Below are 19,031 nucleotides of genomic sequence, written 5' to 3' on the forward strand. Positions count from 1 at the left end.
ATGTTTTAGGATTTTAATTTTTTGATGCTGCATAAGGCCCCACAAATAAATGAAAACCCTGTTTGCATCATAGTTTAGCGCCCCATATCAAGCAGAACATGAAACAAAACCCTATTTAGGACATAAAAAGTAAAAAAAAATGTTCCAATACAGAGTTTCCAGTTTCCTTTTATTTTCACTTTATTCTCTCACCTAAACTTTAACCTACCTCACACATACACAGGACACAGGTTAAATAGTGCATCACCATTTTATGATTTAATTTTATAATTTTATGAAGAAATGAAAAATAATTTATGTTAATAAATTTTCTTATTAAATTAATTATGTATCAACAGAATGTTTGCCCATGTTTGCTGCAGTAACATGCAGAAAACATTAGCAAACAAGAGTAATATTATGTACAAAAACACCACTCTAGCCCTTCCCAGAGATACTGGAAAGTAGCTGAATAGATTATCTGAATAGTTACAGTGTCTCTGTGTGGGATGGGCAAATGTTACCTCTTGTAAGTATAATGAATATTAATATGTAATTTATAACAATACTAGGATGTCATGTATTGTATTTTGTTGTGTCAAAAAATGAATGCTGGCACAACAACTAAAATAATGAATTACTATTGTTTTATATTATAATATAAATAATAATTTTGTTTGTGTATGGGCCATTTTTGGTAAATGATGCATAAGCTGGTCATGTAACCTATTGATTTTTTATGAACTGGCACGGTTTTATAATATTATTTGTTTTTAAAAGAATGTAAAAATGTAGAATTGTTTTGGAATTATTCAAATTAAAGTATCAACAGGTCCCTTTTTTCACTGCAACACAATGTTCAGGTAAATTTATCCAATATAAATAGAGAACAGCACAGTAATTGTAGAATTATCAGGCATTTTCAGCTGTCTTTCCAGTCCTGGTGACACAGAGAGAATTTTTTTTTCACGGGAGCTTCTCGTCTGCCATCCAATTTTTTCACTTCCCTTTCCCCACATACGATAATTTTTGCCTCATACCAAGCATGTTTTAAACTTCTGAGAAGTGACTCATCAGCTGGCTGTCTGGCATGTGTGGTCTGAGATGAATAGTCTGGTCATCACATGCACATTGTTGGCTTTCATCAGTGGTATGAAGTTAGGCAGCACAGTGGCTTGGTTGTGGTTAGCATGTGTGCTTCTCAGTGCTCAAGGCCCCATTGAGTCATGTTAGGGAAAGTTAGTGTCCCATACCAGTCAGAACATAAAAACAAAGCTATCTTTATGCCATGAAAAAAAAATTAATTAGTCAGGAAACAGAACAGCTCTGAGACCAGTCAAATGTCTAAACTCTTAAAACTTTATTAATAAGAACTTGTTTTCTTTGCATTATTTGAGGTCTGAAAGCTCGGCATCTTCTTTTTGCATTTTTCTTTATTTCAGCCATGACTCATTCTCTGCAAAAAAAATGCTCTAAATGACAACATTTTTATTTGGAATATGAAACAAATATCTATAAATAGCAGAATCAAAAAACTTATTCAGAAATATAGATGGGAGATATATATGGAATGTGGAAATAAAAGGGAAGAAAAAGGAAGAAAAGCTTGCTAATAGTAGTATAGTAGTAGTTAATAGACCCTGTTATTCCACTGGTCCTCCAGCATGAGGCGCTTTGGTGCTTTGACACTCTGAAAGCCATAAACTAAACTTCCTGCTGCTGAAGAAGCCCTGCAGGAGTGTAAACAGCAGAGCTGAACTTTAGAGTTGACTGTTTTTTTCTTCTTCTTTGTTCTTTACGTTCACGAGTTCACGCTCTATAGACTGTAGACTATTCCTACACGCAGCATCTGGTGCACCTGCTCTCCAAACCCTACCGTGCTGTTTTAGCGTGCACTGTTCTTAAACAGCAGGTGCCACCATGTCCGCGCTCCTGCATGTCCTCGTGCCGTTCCTGCTGTGCGTGGCCGCCGCCAACACGGGGGTCTTTAACCAGGTCCTGGTGGACACGAGCTATGAGCACTACGCCGAACGCGCGCTCCCGCAGCTCCCAGCCTTCGTCGCCATGCCGTTCAACTGCCTCGTGAACGTGGGCTACGCGGTCGTGGGCGCGTACTGGCTGCGCGCTCCGGGGCCGAAGCACGAGCGCGCGCTCCGCTACGCCAAGGACGTGTTCGCGCTCATGGCGCTGCTCTACGGGCCCGTGCAGTGGACGCGCTTAGCCACGCTGCGCCGCGCGCCCGCCGTGCTGGACCAATGGTTCACGCTGCCAATCTTCGCGTGGGTGCCAGTGTGGTGCGGCGCAGTGGCGCACGGTTGGTCCGCCCGGCGCGCGCTCGCCGCCGAGGCCTTATCGCTCCTCAGCTACGCGCTGGCGCTCGTGCATGAGCGCGGCTTCGAGCTCGCGCTCGCCGTGCACATTGTCGCGGCAGTGCACGCGGCGGCCTCGCTGCAGCGCGCGCGCGGAGACGCCGTGTCGCTGCGCTACTTCGCGCTCGCAGCGCTGGCGTGCGCCGGCTTCGTGGCGCTGAAGCTGCTGGACCACGCGCTCGCGCAGTGGTGGCCTTTCCAGCGTCTCACGGGACACTTCTGGTCTAAAGTGTGCGACATTCTTCAGTTCCACTACAGCTTCTGCTTTCTTACGCACATCTCAGAAAATGCGCACAAACGGACATCGTGAACAAAAACAAAATACGGACTGATTGAGGACTGACCCCACCACCCATCCTCTCTGCTGCTCCTGTAAATGAGTAGTGACTGAATTAATTCTTTATAATAATTTCTTTTCTACCCGATTAAAAAGGCTCAAGGCCAAATCTTCATTCATATATGCACATATGAACTGGAAAACCCAGCTGTGATGCATCAGCTAACAGACACCTGTGCCAGCCAGAATCACAATGGGATTGATTAGGGGAAATGCCATCTACCCACCCAGAGAGAGAAAGACCGTTTGCGTTCTCTCGGACTCCGGCTGCTGATGCCAAGCAGAATGATCAAAGATTTGAACCAGGAATCCTCATATCATAGTGACTTTATTCCACTGGACCACTCGGAGCCTCAATCTGAGGATTGAGGAATGAATTTATTAAAATAAATAATCTCAGAATAAAAAATAATTGACAAAACTAAACGTAGGATTACTGTATTAATTTAGTGCAGAATTATACACTTATGCATAGCCACTTGTGCCTGATGTAACTGGTAAACATAAGTGTAACTGAATCAATATTAGTATAAGGTGTCTTTTATGTTTAAAGTGTGATTGTTTAAATTTCATATGAACACTGCAAGAATATTTTAAACAAATAATTTACTGAATGAACATATTATTACACATACAGAGAATTGTATACTTTAAGTATCTTTTTGTACGTTGTATATTAATGTTATAATATTATATGATATAATATTTGTTATTATATTTTAATTAAATATTACTTTAGTATAAAGCAGCTGCTTACACTGCCCTATCTCCACAGCCTTCCAGAGAGTTTAAGCCTAACAATCACTGATAGCTGTCTATAGCTTGATATTCAGCATCTACATATTTTTATGTTCCATTTTTTTAGATAAAAAACACATTTGATATATAAATTAAAAGAACACAATATAGCTCACAATATGTTCCATGGGCTACAAAAACAGACTTAACAATGTCCATTATGAAATACATAACAAATATAAACTTACTTTCAGCTCTAAAGTAGTTGTGTATAGAGAGGTGTATTGGCCTAGATTGTGAATTTAGGAACAATACCTTATATACAAAACTGTCCAAGCTTAATGAAAAAAACACATTTGTATTGTTTCTCAATAGACCACATTTGTATTGTTTCTCATACTGGAATGCTGTGTTATTGCTAATGTAATGACATCTAGTGGTTGAAGAGTCTACAGGAAGTATTTATTCAGCCTAAAGCAGGGGTCTCAAAGTAGCGGCCCGCGGGCCACATGCGGCCCGCGACGCGGTTTCATACGGCCCCTCACGGGTTAACAAAATAAACATACATCTGGCCCGCAATTCAATTTAATTATTTATGCTTTATTATGTTCGTTTTCATATTTTATCTTAACTTGTATTTTGGTGTGTGTGTGTGGTTTTTTTTTTTTTTTTTTGCTTACGCTGCGTTGCCTGCTTTAGTAGTCTTCAGTAGCCTTCAACAGTCTAACCTTGCAGCCGTTGTGTGTCCACTAAACTCCGTAGTTATAAACATCCTGAGGTTAGCAGCGCGCTAACTGACCTGTTTATAATGTAATCCGAGCAGTGACTCCGTGACGGCTGCTCTAAACTGCTGCTGTTAGCTGCTTGGGCTGAAAGATGAACTGTAGAGAGCTGTATTATCCGGTTAGTGGGGTTATTTTATTTCATACACAGAAGAACTTACAAATTTTTAAAAACGCTCCAGACTGGCTCTGCTGAGCCCTGTAGCCCGTGGCTGGGCTGCAGCTCTGACTAAGCAAAGACTGCGGGCTTGTGGTGCTGCAGCTGCAGCTCCGACTAGTGGTTGTATGAGGAACTGCTAAATCTGAGGAAATGCTAAATCTGTCACAGCTCACAATTTTTGATTTTATATTTATTAAGCCTTATTTCAGTATCAAACGTTTTGATCAAAGTTAATATAACTTATAAATTAAAAGGATTTATGTTAATAGAGCAACAAGCAACCATTTTTCCATGCAACTGTAATATTTGATTGAATAAATAGTATATTGAGAGTTATTTAACATTAAGGAGTAATTACATTCATTTTGTATTACATCTGGTTACATTTTCTTATATTTATAAGTTACATCTGGCCCTCAGAGGACAGCCAATATGCCAATGTGGCCCTCGGCAAAAATGAGTTTGAGACCCCTGGCCTAAAGGCATAGGGCATTTTCACACCAACACTTTTAGTACAGTTAAATCTGACTTAGTTGTGGTTTTTATACAGTAATTTCACTTAGATGTGGACCAAAATCACCTCCCTGTGACCAATGAGAGCAGGGGTCTTGGACAAAGTCTTAAATAAATTCTAGAGCAGTTTTTTAGTTGTGGAGAAGTGATCTAACCTTGATCTGATCTCATTTTGAGATACAGCCTTGCAGGTGTAGTTTAAGCTGCTATATTTACCAGGCGCTGTGGTTTGTATCTCTATAGAAAGAGGATCTGGCAAGTTTCTCTACCTGTAAAACCTTTACATATCACTCACATTGTATGCAGATATTTATAGATTGGTGGAATTCACGTTTAACATGTCGTGGTGTACATGAGTGTGGTTAATTTAGTTTTAATGTGAAATTAATTAAACCCTTCCAATGAATAACCATATATAAATGTTTTCTCCATTTTGGAAGTTAAATATTGTCAGTGCCTTCACGAATGACGCATGAAATGTAAGAATAAATAAAGCAGTTTTTTAAAGAAGACTTGGTACATGTTTTTTTGTTGGAATATATTTTGTCACCCAGATGTAAACATACACACATTTGTAAATGAGGATGTAAAGATTTCTTTCATTTTATTATTAGATTTATACTTCTATACATTTTACGCAGGTCAGCACAGGCTCAGGGAAAGTCGTCTTTTTGGTGTTCCAGAGCAGTGCGAGCATTGCCTCTCGGAAACCTTGATTAGTGCAGTAGATGATGGGGTTCAGGCTGCAGTCCAGATATGCCAACACTGACGACAGTGTCCTCAGCCAGTCTGGAGATGGTGAGAGGTCCAGCCTTCCCAGTAGAATCAGCTACGTTAGATTTAAAGGAGACTTTAGTGTGGTAGTTATTGCAGTAGTGGAAAAGTGGAAAATACATAACAGCTGTAAGTATCATCTGGGTGCTTAAGGGGTCTGGCTAACGTGTTTTGCAGATTGGTGGAAAAAATTGAATGAATATATATATTAATAAAGAGTATAGCTTTATTTCTTCTAGTCATCTAAAAAAAAACATCTGTATAGACACCCATATGTGCTATTTCAGTTTACCCAGTTCATGTGAGGGACATCTCACCTCGGACAGGATGAAAGGAGTGTAGCAGACCAGAAAGAACCCCACCACTAGAGGAGTGACAGAGGAAAGATCACCAGTGCTGCTGTAGGAAGGAGAAAGATTAGACAGTTTTTTTTTTTTTGTGTTTTTCTCTTTCAGTCTAATATTGAGCATATACATAAAATAAGTGCAGTTACTAAATAATGTTTCTAACTATGTCTTAAAAGTCACAGTCAGTCCCTTCATCTTCCTGATAGAAGGTGCATTTAACAACTGATTTATGAACAGTGTTATAATCAGACAAATTAGTTTTAAAATGTTACTTGCTTTTTGCATTATATGAACATTTCAATATAAACAATTTAAAATCAATACTTGATTTTAAAAAAATGTCTATATAATTAATTTCCTTGTATTTCATTTATTTCCCACTGACATCAGTATGGGTACTTGTCTATATGACCATTTTCTCAGTATCTTTAACTCTTAAAATTAAACAGGCTGATACAACAGGCCTTTTAACACTAATTTATGCTCAACTTAAAAACAAATATGGATACAGACACAGCTTTTTGTACATACACTCTTAAAAACAGAGGTACGATATGAGTACTTTTTTGTTCTCAAAGGTACACTCTTCATAATTGTACCCTCAAAGGTACAATATTGGTCTTTACAGGGTCAGATTTGTTCCCTCTGAAGTACAAAGTAATTTCTAACAGCATTAAGTACAAATTTGTACCATTTAACCAACCAAAAGGTACATTCAGTATTCTGTATCACTGTACTAATAAACAATATATTGTGGCGGCTCTGGGTTGTGTGTGTGGCTGCCTGTAGGCATGTTTCTGTTCTTCTGTGTGTGTGGCCTTATGTGTTCTGTTGTGCTATGTGTGCTGTGTTGCTCTAGCCCATAGGTCGGCAATAGGCGGCCCGCGGGCCAGATGCGGCCCGCAAGCAAGAAACATCTGGCCCGGGAGGTTGAACTATAATGAAAAAAAAAAAAAACGGACAGTCCGTCTCAAAAATGCTCTTTATTTAGAAACTTAATTTTCCAAAACAGAAAAATTTATCAAAGATTTTTTGACACGGGCTGTTAGATAACTGCTAGCTTTATTCTGTTATATTTTTTTTATTCGTTTTTTTTTTTTTTATTTAACAAACAGGTATATCATTAATAGCGCCCCCAATGGTCAGTCCACAGATTTCACCCACATCAGCCCACTTGAATGTCAGCCCCCCCCCACCGCCAAGTGCTTGTGGCCCGCCATGTAATGGCTTGGAATAAATCTGGCCCGCGGCCAAACTTAATTGCCGACCCCTGCTCTAGCCTATGTAGTTGGTACCTCCCCCGTAACCTAGGGTATGGGGAGGGGCCATGCAGATGAGTGCTGTTTAGGGCACTCACCATAAAGTAAGTGAGTAGTGAGTTTAGTCACTTGGTTCTGTTGGTAGCCTATTTGGGGTAGAATGGTTTTAGCTCTCTTAGTCTTGTTAAAGACTGTAAGTGAGTGGCAAGCCTGTTCAATAAAGGAGCTGTTGAGCATTCAGCATGAGACTCATGGTTCTTCCTTCATCTTCCACACCACAATATATTTAAATTGCACATTTTTTATTTAAAAGCCAGACAATTTTCAATCATCAAGTTTTTGAGCCATATTTAGTTGATGATAGTGTTTATAATCTTAATTATCTTTACTGTCACAAAAACCATGGGTACAAAAAAGGACTTTAACTGAAAGGTACATTTTTGTACCTCAATATAAGGTACAGTCCCAGCGACAAGCTTTGTACCCTTTTAAGTACAAATCTATACTTACTTTTCTTAGTGTGTACTGTGTGTTAATTTGGTCCATATTTGTGCATGTGCCACTGGAAATTGTGGGGCTGTTGTGCCAAATTTAGCCCCTCTGCCAGGAAAAGCACCCCCTCTCGAAGTGTATTTCTAAGTAAAGTTAAATTGCTTTTATCAAGAAGATGAGAGGGGGTGCTTTTCATGGCGGGGGTGCAGATTTCGGCACCACTATGGAACCGAATTCGGCACTCTCACCAGGAAAAGCACTTCCTCACGGGAGAGGCTGCAGGTGACTATTTTTATTATTTCTTAGGAGTCAGCGTAGCTTAGAACAGCGTCTTGGGTATTGTCACTTTCTAAAAAAAGTTAAAGCCAAGAAGACGTCCGTGCTCACTCTCGAGAGGAGGTGCTTTTCCTTGTGGCTGAATAGGTAAATACAGTATATACATCACAAAAACAGTACTTCCAAAAAAAAGGGCACAGGGACCAGGAGTAAATAGGTTTGCTTTAAAATTTAACTGTGATTATCAAACTATTTTATTTTGTCTGTCACAATACAACTCATTTACTTAATCCTTCCCCATTTATTATAGTTACTGAGGTTTTCTACCAAAATAAATTCTTTATTAGCCCACCTCACACTCTTTCCATAGCCCAACGAGGTCAACAGGGAGAAGATGATCATGATAAGCATCGCAGGGAAGATGGAGATGGTAATAGCACAAAGGATGTAGATCAACATGTCCGAGTAGCTGCTCTCCCAGAACACAGCACACAGCATCTCAGAAGAATCATACCTGATATTCAGAGGTTAAATCAACAATTTGCACCTAAACATGGCTAATTGTTTCCATTTATTGTGTTGTAATTTGGAGAGAGTGCTGGAAATAACCATTCTTTAATCTCACCTGATCCAGTCATAGACCACTGGCACGACTCCAAACACACTACCTGTCAACCACGACACCAGACAGGTCACTATAACGATGACAGACCAGCATCGTCTTTTGGAGTCTGCACCCAAATAACGCTGGAGACAGAGAAGTCCTGTTATACAGGAACAGGAAGACAGGAAAACAAAAGGAAATTAATGGTACTTCTCAGCAGAGGAAACTAACCTGCTTGTTCACGCTTGTTCATTCTTATTATTGTTAATGTAAAAGTTTGCATAGCTGCCAACAGAAACACACTATGGCATAGGTCGGCAATAGGCGGCCCGCGGGCCAGATGCGGCCCGCAAGCAAGAAACATCTGGCCCGGGAGGTTGAACTATAATGAAAAAAAAAAAAACGGACAGTCTGTCTCAAAAATGCTCTTTATTTAGAAACTTAATTTTCCAAAACAGAAAAATTTATTAAAGATTTTTTGACACGGGCTGTTAGATAACTGCTAGCTTTATTCTGTTATTTTTTTATTATTCGTTTGTTTTTTTTTATTTAACAAACAGGTATATCATTAATAGCGCCCCCAATGGTCAGTCCACAGATTTCACCCACATCAGCCCACTTGAATGTCAGACCCACCCCCCCACCCCCCCGCCAAGTGCTTGTGCCCCGCCATGTAATGGCTTGGAATAAATCTGGCCCGCGGCCAAACTTAATTGCCAACCCCTGCACTATGGGTTTGTGCATTGCTGCATGTCAATGTGTGCGTAACACGCAGGGGCGTTGGGCATGCGTCTGTGTTGACAATTCACTGCCAATATAGCAATGAACATCTGACTGATGATGTCTGTCTAGGTTGTAATCAGTCAGTGGTGCACCTGTTTTAATACCCTTCATTGATTTTGGAAGAAACAATGCATAATATAGACAGTATTTTCCTATTTACCTATTGCTGTAAAGATGTGCATCAGTTCATACCTACGCTTCCAAAAGACGAAGTGATAAAGGTGAATTTGAACAGGCTGACCACCTCACACCACGGTGACTCCTGGCCTCCAGTCAAAACGGCCAGGAATGAGCCGGTTATGATCAGAACAGAACAGCAGAAGTCAGACAGAGTGAGACTGATGAACGGCACCCAGTAATCACACTGAAACTGATCCCTACACTGTGGAAGAGAAAGAATGATGATGGTAAGGAGGAGGCTTGAACTGAATTAGATATTTTTTGTTTCAGTTAATTCCACCAGGTAAATGACACCACTGCATTCTCCATTAGGTCTTATATGCGCCAATAATACATGCATTATGGTAAATAAAATAAATAACATAAACTTGCTGAAAAGTTTGTGGTGGCTATGATAGAGAGTGTCAGAACTGTACACCACATCTTATGTAGTGGGTTGCATAGTTGCTGCGAGTTCAAAAGCTCTAAGTGGTTAGAAAGCGGGCAAAGATCTTCGAATCCTGTTCATGTAGCTTGCCATTGGCTACCGGAGCCCTGAAAGAGCACAATGGCCTTGCTCTTTCTGGGTGGGTAGATGGCACTCTCTCCCCATATCACTCCAAAGGGTGATGTCCGCAGCAGAAGACGACTGTGAGCTGATGTATCAGAACCGAGTCGCTGCACTTTCCTCCGAGCACGCAGGCATGTGCTAGGAGGCATGTGCTAGTCTTAACCCTTCTGATGTTGGGGCATCACTAGTAAGAGGGGGAGTCCTAATTAATGGGTTGGGTAATTGGCCGTGTAAATTGGGGAGAAAATGGGAAAATATATATAAAAAATAAATAAAAAAAATAAAAAAAATAAAAAAAAAAATACATAAAAAAGAGAGAGCGAAAAAAGTCCCTTCCTTTTTGAGGAGGAACCATTACCAGAATTCACTATGGGAGGAAAGCAAGCTAGCAGAGGAAGGTAGATGTTCTTTTAGCAAGATAGACTGTTAAGGAATGGTTAAAGGAACATAAAGTTTATGGGTTGACTTGAATTACAAGTTCCCAAGATCTTAAACGGATTAAGGCATTTTGGGATGTGCTGAACAAATATATCCAATCCATAAATCCATTAAGAATTTAAAGGATCTGCTGGTAGCATCTTACGGTCAGATACTGTACCAAAGGACATCATCAGCTTCAGTCTTGTGGAATCCTTGTATTAATGGGTTGGAGCATTTTTAACAGCATGAGGGGGATTCACACAATATCAGGAAGGTGGATTTCACATCCTACACCTTGACAGGCAATATGTCAGGTATAATAACTGTTTATTTGTAATGATTTATTATGTGAGTGGTCATATTGTTCATGCTTATCAGCATAAATAAAGTAGTCTACCTCCTGACCTTAGCAATGGCATGTTTACAAAAGCTAAATACCATTACAACATGCTATTACATCACTAAGCTCTGTAAAAGGAGTAAATTATGGTATGAGGTGGCATCAGAACTTGGTGACGTGATGGATCTGCATTAAAAAAAAAATACGTATTAAGGTTTAAGGTTTCCAGATTAATCACATATTAATGTTGACAGCATTAGTATTTTCCTTTATGTTCTTGATTCCAAAGTGTGCTTTTGTTAGTAGCGATCAAAGCATTTCTGTACTATAGAACTTTTTAAGAAAGTTTAAAGTTGTAAGTGTACTTACCACAACTTTAACAACCAGGACCAAACCATTTCCTAGTATGCCAATCACCATCTCAATGCTCAGAATGAAAGCAAGCACTGGTTTGTCAATCTTGGCCCATAGCCCCAGCTCCAGGTGCGTAACATTAGTTGTCCAATTCACTGGAAAAGGACAAGGAATGTCATTAAACGATGGGAGAAAAAAAACATTAACAGTCCTGTATTGTAGTTTAGCTGTTAACAGTTGATTTAATATGTCTCTTCTTTATCAGATAATTTAATGTATCAGACCAGACCCAGAGTAGTCCTATAAATACCTAGTTATGTATAATACATTTGCCGTAATAACAGCATTAGTTGTGTCAGGTAAAATGTTACACCTTAGATTCCTGTCCATTTCTTTCCATTCACACAACACTCCTGTTCCAGTATGACAACTGTAATAGCAGACAGTGGGTTCAGCAGGCATGATGGAATACTGGGACTCTTCAACTAACAGACCAGCAGAACCACCAGGCCTGAATCCCAGTTCTCATCTTGCAACAGTGGTTGATGTGCTGAAACAAGCACACATGTACACAGACAGAACACTCAGGAGACTGACAAGTGTGACACGCTTTTTTTCATTATAGCAAGGAGATGCAAACCTTATTACTTTATTTATTTTGTCTGGTGAGTTTATATAGCACAGGATACAGATAACATACAAATATAACAAAAAAATGCTCAACTTGGCAAACTTGTCATAATGTAATATTAAATATCGTCACTGCTATGCAAAAACCTTGTTCCATTACTTTTGGCCATTTCTTACTGTTTGACACAATCTGAATTAAGAATGTGTATTGGCAAGAACCCAATGACACGATATATATCACAAAACAGAGGTTTCAATTAAATAAATTGCAATATATAGCAATAATTTAAGCAAGATGATATATTGTGGTTTAAAAAATATATAAGTGTCTTAAAAAAAAACACCATCATATACATAAAATTTATACACAAAATTAACCACTGTCATTATTAATTTAAAATCTATTTTATTTTTGAGAATCAATTATGCAAAACATAACATATATCAATATTTTCTATATTGACTTCAACCTAATGTTATTATTATTTTTGGCTTGTCCTGCAAATATGCCATTAAGAGTTTTTACATGACACTGGCAATCTAGTTGTTCACAGCAAAAGTAACGTACTGTGACTCACAGCAGCGCCATTCTACTGAAATTAAAATGAGTCTAAACATAAATTAGGCATGCATACCTGTAAATATAATTATCAATTATACAAAACACACAAACAACTCTTTACAATCAATTACTTACTTTATAAGTGAAGATGCTATCTGACAGTCAGAAAAGAAGCACAAATATCAGGCGTTTAAACAGTGAACACACTACGCACACATTTACGCAGATGGAATAACGCAAGCTCTGCCTTTCATTAAACTTAACCTGCTTCATTAAGCATAAACTATAAACCCCTTATTCAGCTTTACCTGTGTAACCGTGCACACACATATACACACACTTGCACTCAGTTTAGGGTTCAGTGAATTGATATTTTGAGAGTGGATCCTAACATTGAATTATTACGAGGCATTATAGGCATTATAGTGCATGTTCTTTAAAGGATTGTCATATGACGATATTTTCCTCTATAGTCAGTTTCATCATTATTAGTTTGAAATACTAAGTAATTTTTTGAGATACTAGGTCATTATTTTAAGACAAGTCTTTATTTGAAGATCTTCAAAAATAGAAATTCTAAATAGTTTCTCAAAATAATAAGATTTAGCCTCAATGACTAAAATAATAATAGGATCTCTAGAAAAATATCTTAGTATCTAAAAGTAAGGACTTAAGCATCTGGAAATAATTAGATAGCATATCAAATTAATGACATAGCATCTCACAATAATAAGATGGCAAAAAACAAAATGTTTGTTTTCTTATTGTCTTAGTATCTCAAAATAATAAGATAGCATCTCAGAATAATGAGATAACATCTCAAAATAATGAGATAGCAAACACCAAAGTAGTGTTTGTTTTCTTAGTGTCTTAGTACCTTAAAATAAAAAGATAGTGTCTCAAAATAAAAACATGCTAAATAATGAGATAGCATCTCAGAATAACGAGAAAGCATCTCAAAATAATAAGGTAGTAAATACCAAAGTATTGTTTGTTTTCTTTGTGTCTTAGTATCTTAGAGTATAGCATCTGAAAATATTGATAATATTAATAGTTTGTTATATTATAATAATAATAATAATAATAATAATAATAATATTATTATTATCATTATTTATTATGAATCGTTTTTTATAACGTACTAGATACTTTGAATTTAAATGGGTTAAATAGTGGAAATAATATAAAAAATAAAATCGGGCAAACTTGGGTCACGTGATCCCTTCTCCTCCGGGTTTTCCGGTGCAGAGCGAGTGTGCGTCTCCTAAATCGTCCGCTGTTCTGATTCAGAAGGCCAAATAGCGAGAAGTCGGTGAGTTTAACCGCTTTATATCCAGCTTTCCTCCCCCGGTTTTACCCCGGTACCCTGTTATCTGCACCGGTGGCGGGGTGCTGGGCAGGGTCGGGGCAAAGAGCCGGGGGTCTGCGGGTTTAGTGTAAAGCAGCGGCGGCCGGCAGACATTGAAAGTCCTTGAAAGAGAGACAGAGCGGTTAGCTAACTGCTCACTGCTACAGTTACAGATACAGAAATAATACAGATCTACTGTTCCATTCATCGTTTCAGGACTGATTTCACAAGACATACATAGTTGATAATTTTCAGAAGAACTGACTTTGTGCTGCACATAAGCCTGTTTTCTTAGTTAGATGTCAGATAGCTGGCTAACCCTCACGTCCTCATGTATACATATAGGTAGTTAGCATGCTAGCTAGTTGGCTAACTTAACAGCAGTCCTATAACTAGCTAGAGCTGGACTCTGTAAAACGCTCGTTCAAACACGGACAGTCACTATTAAAATATTTAGGAAGCTGTTTATAATCCGTTATAATTCAGTTAGTTCAATTGTATATAATACGTTGTATTGGGGTGCTTACTATAAAAAGTATATTTAAGTGGAACCAAAGTGGTGTTTGTTTTCTACCAGCTAACCTAACCCTGAGTATGTACTGTGTGTGTTTATATGTTTATATATATATATTTATAGATATATGTTTATAAAATGAACATTGATGTTTTATTCTAATACAAATATTGTCATTTACAGCATTTGTGTGCAGAAAATAAGAAAAAAGATGCATTGCTATACAGAGATGTATAGTAACTTCACGACTGTACTTAAGTACTAAAATGAGTGTCTGTCCCTACTAGAGTATTTTTTTTTCCTCCTAGTTCCCCTTTTGCTTCACTAGTTAGGCATGCATGGAGTATTGTTGTTTCTAAATTAATATTAACTCGTTTTATTTCTATTTTATAAGATCTGAAGGCACAGCATCTCTTTCATTATTTTGACCTTTTATCATTTTCTAAAAATGAGACTACAAACTTAGCCTCTTAACTACTGAGTTTATGATGGTTAGACAAAACGTGTGTTGGAAGCTTGTACACACCTGTAGAAGTTAAGAAAGAATATAGTCAGAATCTTAAATGACTCACTGCTTCTTAAATAGTGCACTAAACATTGTATCTGTATTGCTTTTCCTTATAGCACGCAGGTTAAGGCGTGATGTCTGCGGCACTCCGTGTCCTCTGCTCTGTGTCCCGGCCAGGTAAGGTATTCACAGACATTACTGAGGCAGTGAGATTCCCAGCAGATTTTTTGCATTATGGACTAAACTTCCTCCAACAAAACAGATAGCATGCTTGAGTTTTAGTTTTTCAGTATAAAGAGTTGCATACAACGCCATAATGTTGTGTACCATTGGCTTCCATGTAACCTACTGAAGAGGACATACAGCTACTTTTGTTTGTGATCAATTTTTTATTGTTTTTAACAAACAAAAGTATAAAATTAACAATTCAGTACAAAAAGGAGACAATGCAGCATAAGCAGATAAAGATAAAAAGCATCTCAGTCACACCAAATAAGGAGATAGAGAAAAGGATGTACAAGGTGAGTGTCTAATATTGGCTAATTAGAAAAAAGCAAGTCCTTAAGGATTGATCTGATGGTGTCCCACCCCATAAGTGTAGCTGCTTTAGCTTTATTTATCATTGCAGTCGTCTGTTCGAGAGAGACAATGTCATGATAGAATAACAGCCATTGTTTTGAGAGTCTTGTTTTGGGATTAAACCAATTAAATATTATAGTCTTCTTAGCTGCTGTTAAGCCAGCAAAGATGAGTCTCTTTTGAACTAGTGTAAATGTAAAAGAACTGTCATCACTTAATAAACAAAGGCATGATTTTTGTCAATATGAATTTCAAGTATATCAGACATTGTAAGTAGAATGTAGTCCCAGAATTGAGAAATCACACTGCACTCCCAAAACATGTGTACGAATGTACCAACAGAATCGGTGTTACAGACAGTACACTAAGGCGTGGGGACCTTGCCCATTTTGTATCTTAAGTATGGAGTGGAATAAGCCCTGTGTATACCTTTATAGTTAATTAACTGATGAGTTAGATTCTTCGAGGTAATTGTCAGATTAGGCCATATATACAGCTACTTTTGTTTGATGTTCTTTTCATCAGCGACTCTTGTCTTATTCTTGGTTCAGGTGACTTTGTCGATGTAACTTTTGTTTGCTGATTTTATTCTGCATCCCATACCACACATTTCTACACTCGTAACACTTCAGTAGAGAATCCACTTTTAATGGTGTTTCACTGTTTAGCGTGCTAGCATGAGGCACTAAGGGAAATCACATTACACTACTTTTTTCCAGGGGACAAAGTGCCAGTGCAGGGTTTCTAATATTGACAAACCATTTATGTTTATTTCTTTTTTCATCGCCTACATTAGCAAACTATTAAACATTAAAATGTATAATGTATGTAGATGGAAACATAGCTGTCATTGACTAAAATTGCTTTTTTTTTCCTCTCTCTCTCTATATACATTGTAGCCGGCCACAGCCTTGTGCGTCCTCTAAGTTTATCTGCCCACAGGGAAGGATTCAGTAAGTGTAAAACAGTATGTGATATAATAACAAAAAAAATCATTGTTTATTACACCACACACAAATGGTCTCTTCATTTCCTTCTTTGTAGAATATGTGAATGCTCAGGAAATACCAACAGATATGAAGTCCATCACAGACCGAGCCGCTCAGACCCTGCTTTGGACAGAGTTGTTCCGAGGTCAGTAATCTGATTTTTTTTTTTATAACAATAATAATAATTATTATTAATAATTAGTTATTTTGAGCAATAATTATAAATACATTTACCACAAGCCCATAGCATAATCAAACATTATATATCATTATCATAATAGTCCTTTTAAAGCCACTCCCCAAAGTTTAAAATCCTTTAATGCTGGTCTGGGGATGCTGCTCTACAGGTCTGGGGATGACTATGAGCTATCTATTCCGTGAGCCTGCCACTATTAACTACCCATTTGAGAAGGGCCCACTGTCCCCACGATTTCGTGGAGAGCATGCCCTGCGTAGATACCCTTCTGGAGAGGAGCGCTGCATCGCTTGCAAGCTGTGCGAGGCCATCTGCCCGGCCCAGGTATGCAAATTTAAACATGCAGAACTTTTGAAGCTCAGTAGTTTCTGAACACCTTAAACACCCATCATCCTACACTTACAAACTATTACTTCCAAGAGTTACTCAACTAAAGAATGCAGTCTGACAGCCCTAGTAATTGTAATGTAAATAGTAGTGATTAGTAATTAGTAAAGTATTCTACAGAATCTACACACAGAACTGTTGTGTGCTCACTGTTGTGTGTTTTATTTCATCTTAATGAGATTAAACTAAACATAATTTCACACACCTTTTTCTCCCATATCAGGCAATCACCATTGAAGCAGAGCCTCGTGCTGATGGCAGTAGGCGAACAACACGTTATGACATTGATATGACAAAATGTATCTACTGTGGATTCTGCCAGGAAGCCTGCCCTGTGGACGCCATTGTAGAGGTGAGTTTAAACTGGTTTATTAGTGTGTTCTTTGTGTGAATATAATACATAGTTTAAAGTCCGGAAGATTTTGCAACATTATTGCAATTTCCTATGATTTATTTGCCAGGGCATCTGCCCTATATTATTTATTTTATTTTAGTATTGCATACAAAATATGTCAGGGTTCCAATATTGTTCAGCCATACTAAAATCCTCCTAATAAACAGTTCCATGTTTTTAAACCAATTTAGAATCTATCCTGGGTCCAGTTCTGTGTGTTTGTAACAAATGTGAAAATGTCAAATGTAAAAATAGAGAAAACCTGTGGTGGAGTATAAAAAAGGTAACAAACATTGCTAATAGTTTCAGTTGTAAAACAGTTGTCAGATGTTTCCTCTTACTGTCTGTGTATCTCTTCCTTTTTCTCAGGGTCCCAATTTTGAGTTCTGCACAGAGACCCACGAGGAGTTGCTCTATAACAAAGAGAAGCTACTCAACAACGGAGACAAATGGGAGGCTGAGATCGCTGCCAATATTCAGGCTGACTACCTCTATAGATAGACAGACTGTCTTTCTTTTGTATAAAATCTGACTGACTGGATATGGACTGACTCTCCTTCAGCAATAGCCATCTCTGTCCAGAAGTTACTGTGGATCAGTGTTGAGTGACCCAAAAGAATTGTAACACAGATGAAATTATTATGGCTTTGAAAATTCGAATAATTAGGAGGATATAAACGCTACAGCACTTTTGGGACACTCAAAGTACAAGTTCCTTCAGTTCATTTTTTCACATTGTGAAATCTGCTAATTTTAACTTTCACCTTGTGTGCTGCACTTCAGTACAAAACCAGTGGACACTGACTGACTGACTGACCAACCTACTGACTGACATACTTGCTCATGCTGTCCAGTGGTGCTCACTGACCCCAGATGCATTATACACACCCTGCCAAAAGATTACAACGGTCTCAGTTTTCAAGCTCAAATCTTGCTGCCTTTTTACTCTAGCTGGTCAGTCTATGATTTAAAGGAACAAGTGGTCTAAATATGACAACATAGCATGTATAATCAAAAAAATACAACTAGTTCTATAATAAAATAAATACAACGGTTGTGCAAAAATTAACATAATTGAAATTAGATGGATAAAAGCACCTACACACTAGTCAGGAAGTCCCAACAAACTGAATATGATCTTTATGTCAAAAGGTGAGCTTTTTAATCTCAAAACAGTGAACTCTCCTCCTGTTTGCTTTTTTTCCTCCTTTAGCCAGTTTATCTGGGGGATAATACCAGTGTACGATGTGTTGCAGTGTAAAGCTATTCAATCCACCATTTACCAAGACAGACGGGTTTATATGTCCATGTAAGAACTGTACAAATACTTGTGGACCCTAAATAATAAATTAATGAATGATATGTCCAAAGGTATTTTGATGTCTTTCATCGTGTGATGTCTGCTGTGTTCCTAGTATTGAACATCTGTTTTGTGGAGATATTTGGGCTTAAGTTTATTATGCCTCAAACGAAACATCTTTACCCTATGGGTATAGATGATAATTTTAAATTGAGTAACAACTGGAGAGCTGTGGTAGTAATTACTACGGACATGGGTAAGAACTTGATGGGTGAACTTGAAGCAGTTTTCTGTGAGAATTGGCATTTCTTGCTTCTGGGTTCCCCCTACAGTCAGAAAGTGTAACTTGTACTTTAAGACACCACTA

The 19,031-nt window shown here is 38.1% G+C and overlaps 3 protein-coding genes across 3 annotated transcripts; 2 read left to right on the forward strand and 1 right to left on the reverse strand.

Annotated features, from left to right (window-relative positions):
• The first annotated feature begins 1,676 nt into the window (after window positions 1–1,676).
• Window positions 1,677–3,111, forward strand: tmem187 (transmembrane protein 187). The gene has a single exon (XM_007256113.4). It carries the CDS (start codon window positions 1,900–1,902, stop codon window positions 2,656–2,658), a length of 759 nt encoding a protein of 252 aa, XP_007256175.3. The 5' UTR covers window positions 1,677–1,899; the 3' UTR covers window positions 2,659–3,111.
• A 2,354-nt stretch (window positions 3,112–5,465) lies between these two features.
• On the reverse strand, window positions 5,466–14,005 carry si:dkey-9i23.8 (beta-1 adrenergic receptor). Its single transcript, XM_049480970.1, has 7 exons — window positions 13,815–14,005; window positions 11,273–11,513; window positions 9,606–9,795; window positions 8,652–8,790; window positions 8,379–8,540; window positions 5,970–6,051; window positions 5,466–5,707 (listed from the first exon to the last, which is right to left on the reverse strand). The coding sequence occupies exons 1-7, from the start codon at window positions 14,003–14,005 to the stop codon at window positions 5,495–5,497; spliced, it is 1,218 nt and encodes a 405-aa protein (XP_049336927.1). The 3' UTR covers window positions 5,466–5,494.
• On the forward strand, window positions 13,662–18,734 carry ndufs8a (NADH:ubiquinone oxidoreductase core subunit S8a). Its single transcript, XM_022684521.2, has 7 exons — window positions 13,662–13,761; window positions 14,936–14,996; window positions 16,298–16,351; window positions 16,443–16,532; window positions 16,735–16,907; window positions 17,194–17,322; window positions 17,734–18,734. The coding sequence occupies exons 2-7, from the start codon at window positions 14,954–14,956 to the stop codon at window positions 17,863–17,865; spliced, it is 621 nt and encodes a 206-aa protein (XP_022540242.2). The 5' UTR covers window positions 13,662–13,761; window positions 14,936–14,953; the 3' UTR covers window positions 17,866–18,734.
• Window positions 18,735–19,031: the final 297 nt, after the last annotated feature.

Source organism: Astyanax mexicanus, chromosome 7, assembly GCF_023375975.1.
Source record: "Astyanax mexicanus isolate ESR-SI-001 chromosome 7, AstMex3_surface, whole genome shotgun sequence".
NCBI classification, from domain to species: Eukaryota; Metazoa; Chordata; class Actinopteri; order Characiformes; family Acestrorhamphidae; genus Astyanax; species Astyanax mexicanus.

Excerpts from the sequence above, each read along its gene's own strand:
- si:dkey-9i23.8 (XM_049480970.1), bottom strand. The coding sequence starts at position 14,005 with ATGAATGGAACAGTAGATCTGTATTATTTCTGTATCTGTAACTGTAGC. Across the intron at positions 9,796-11,272 it reads TCCTGGTTGTTAAAGTTGTG|TGTAGGGATCAGTTTCAGTG; the intron begins GTAAGTACACTT and ends TCTCTTCCACAG. Across the intron at positions 5,708-5,969 it reads CTCCTTTCATCCTGTCCGAG|CTGATTCTACTGGGAAGGCT; the intron begins GTGAGATGTCCC and ends AATCTAACGTAG.
- ndufs8a (XM_022684521.2), top strand. The coding sequence starts at position 14,954 with ATGTCTGCGGCACTCCGTGTCCTCTGCTCTGTGTCCCGGCCAG. Across the intron at positions 14,997-16,297 it reads CTGCTCTGTGTCCCGGCCAG|CCGGCCACAGCCTTGTGCGT; the intron begins GTAAGGTATTCA and ends TATACATTGTAG. Across the intron at positions 17,323-17,733 it reads CTGTGGACGCCATTGTAGAG|GGTCCCAATTTTGAGTTCTG; the intron begins GTGAGTTTAAAC and ends CCTTTTTCTCAG.
- tmem187 (XM_007256113.4), top strand. The coding sequence starts at position 1,900 with ATGTCCGCGCTCCTGCATGTCCTCGTGCCGTTCCTGCTGTGCGTGGCC.